Below are 1580 nucleotides of genomic sequence, written 5' to 3'. Positions count from 1 at the left end.
TCTGTCCACCCCTGCTTCCCCCCCCAGAGAAGGTACCCCCATTGCTGCTGCCCAAACACAACAGGGCACCTGTATCCCTTTTTTGGGGGGGTTCTCACAGGGCAACCCCCCCCAGACAGCACCAAAAACTTCTCCAAAACCTAGAGGTTGCAGTTTGGGGTTGGGGCCACCCAAGCTACGTGGCCCTCAAGAGAAGGAAGTAAAGACCCTCAGCCAAGTAGGATGAACATGACCATGGATGACCAGATGCAAGTGAGGTATGAATGGAGCCCCACCAGGGGGACAATGGAGTCAGTCCTCCTGGGAGCAGTGGGTATGCGGTTGGGGGCTCTCCCCGTGGGTCTGGACACCCCCCAAGGAGATTTGCCAAGTGGTCACCAAGCCATTTCCCATCATTATCCAGTGGCTCTGGCTCGCTGGGGAGGTCCTGGTTGGCTGGAGGTCAGCAAATGTGATGCCCATCCATGAGAAGGGCCACAAAGAGGACCTGGGGAACTACAGACCAGTCAGCGTGACCTCGGTGGTGGGGAAGGTCATGGAGTAGATCATCTTGAGTGTCATCATGTGGCACCTCCAGGACAACCAGGACCAGTGAACGTGGATTCATAGCCAGGAACTTCCAGAAATCCTGGTTTTGATGCAATTTCTAACTTTCACACCAAGCCAGGTGCCGCCGTGGGTGATGCTCCACCGGTCGGTCCTTTTCCCAGGACTGCGAGAAGTTCTTCAGGGCTTCGGGTGGAAGGACCCGCAGTGGTGGGCGGGCAGGTAAGTGACCTTCTGGGCCTGGTGTCTTCATGGAAACGCTGTTTTCCTGGCGGGGTGGGTCCTTGTCCTGGTCCTTCTTCTGAGAGCCTGGCCCAGGTTGGCCAGAGAAGCTGTGGCTGCCCCATCCCTGGAGGGGTTCAAGGCCAGGCTGGAGGGGGCCTTGAGCAACCTGCTCTGGTGGGAGGTGTCCCTGCCCAGGGCAGGGGGTTGGAACTCGATGGTCTTTGAGGTCCCTTCCAACCCAAACCATTCCATGATTCCATGATTCAGGCTCTGGGTGGAAGGGCCCGCAGCGGTTGGAGGTAAGTGACCTTCTGGGCCTGGTGTCCTCATGGAAATGCTGTTTTCCTGGCGGGGAGCGAAGCTGGGGCTGGCGGAGGCGCCGGTGGTGCCGGTGTCAGGCTTTGGTGGCCGGTGCTGAGCCAAGGTGCTTCTTGCTGCAGATGGCGGTGACGTTCGAGGAGGTGGCCATCTACTTCTCCCCCGAGGAGTGGGCCGAGCTGGGGGGCTGGCAGCGGCGGCTCTACCGGGAGGTGATGCTGGAGAACTACCAGGCGGTGGCCGAGCTGGGTGAGGACTCTCTGCGGTGCCGCCGGGGCCGGGCTCCAGCTGGAAGTCCCCTCTGGGACTGAGGGTCTCTCTCTGCCCCGCACAGGCTGGTGCCCCGTCAAGCCGGAGATCATCTGCCAGATGGAGCGAGAAGAGACGCCGTGTGTGCCAGACCCCCCTGGGGCACGGCGCAGCCGCGGGACCCCTGAGCCAGGTGGGTCTGGGGGGGCTGCAGAGCTCATGGGAGGGTCCCACAGGTGCTC

The 1580-nt window shown here is 61.3% G+C and overlaps 1 protein-coding gene across 1 annotated transcript in view; it reads left to right on the top strand.

Moving 5' to 3' along the window:
* The first annotated feature begins 618 nt into the window (after positions 1-618).
* The window catches only part of LOC106896034 (zinc finger protein 707-like), an 8992-nt gene continuing 8030 nt past the window's right edge, over positions 619-1580 (top strand). The window contains exons 1-3 of the mRNA XM_014955739.1: positions 619-768; positions 1212-1338; positions 1424-1531. Of these exons, the coding sequence (XP_014811225.1) occupies positions 1212-1338; positions 1424-1531 (235 nt within the window). The 5' untranslated portion in view covers positions 619-768. The remainder of the gene's footprint in view (positions 769-1211; positions 1339-1423; positions 1532-1580) is intronic.

This window comes from Calidris pugnax, unplaced genomic scaffold (assembly GCF_001431845.1).
Source record: "Calidris pugnax isolate Ruff unplaced genomic scaffold, ASM143184v1 scaffold272, whole genome shotgun sequence".
NCBI lineage: Eukaryota > Metazoa > Chordata > Aves > Charadriiformes > Scolopacidae > Calidris > Calidris pugnax.
Note: the sequence above shows the minus strand (reverse complement) of the source record. Positions and strands in the feature narration are given on the sequence as shown.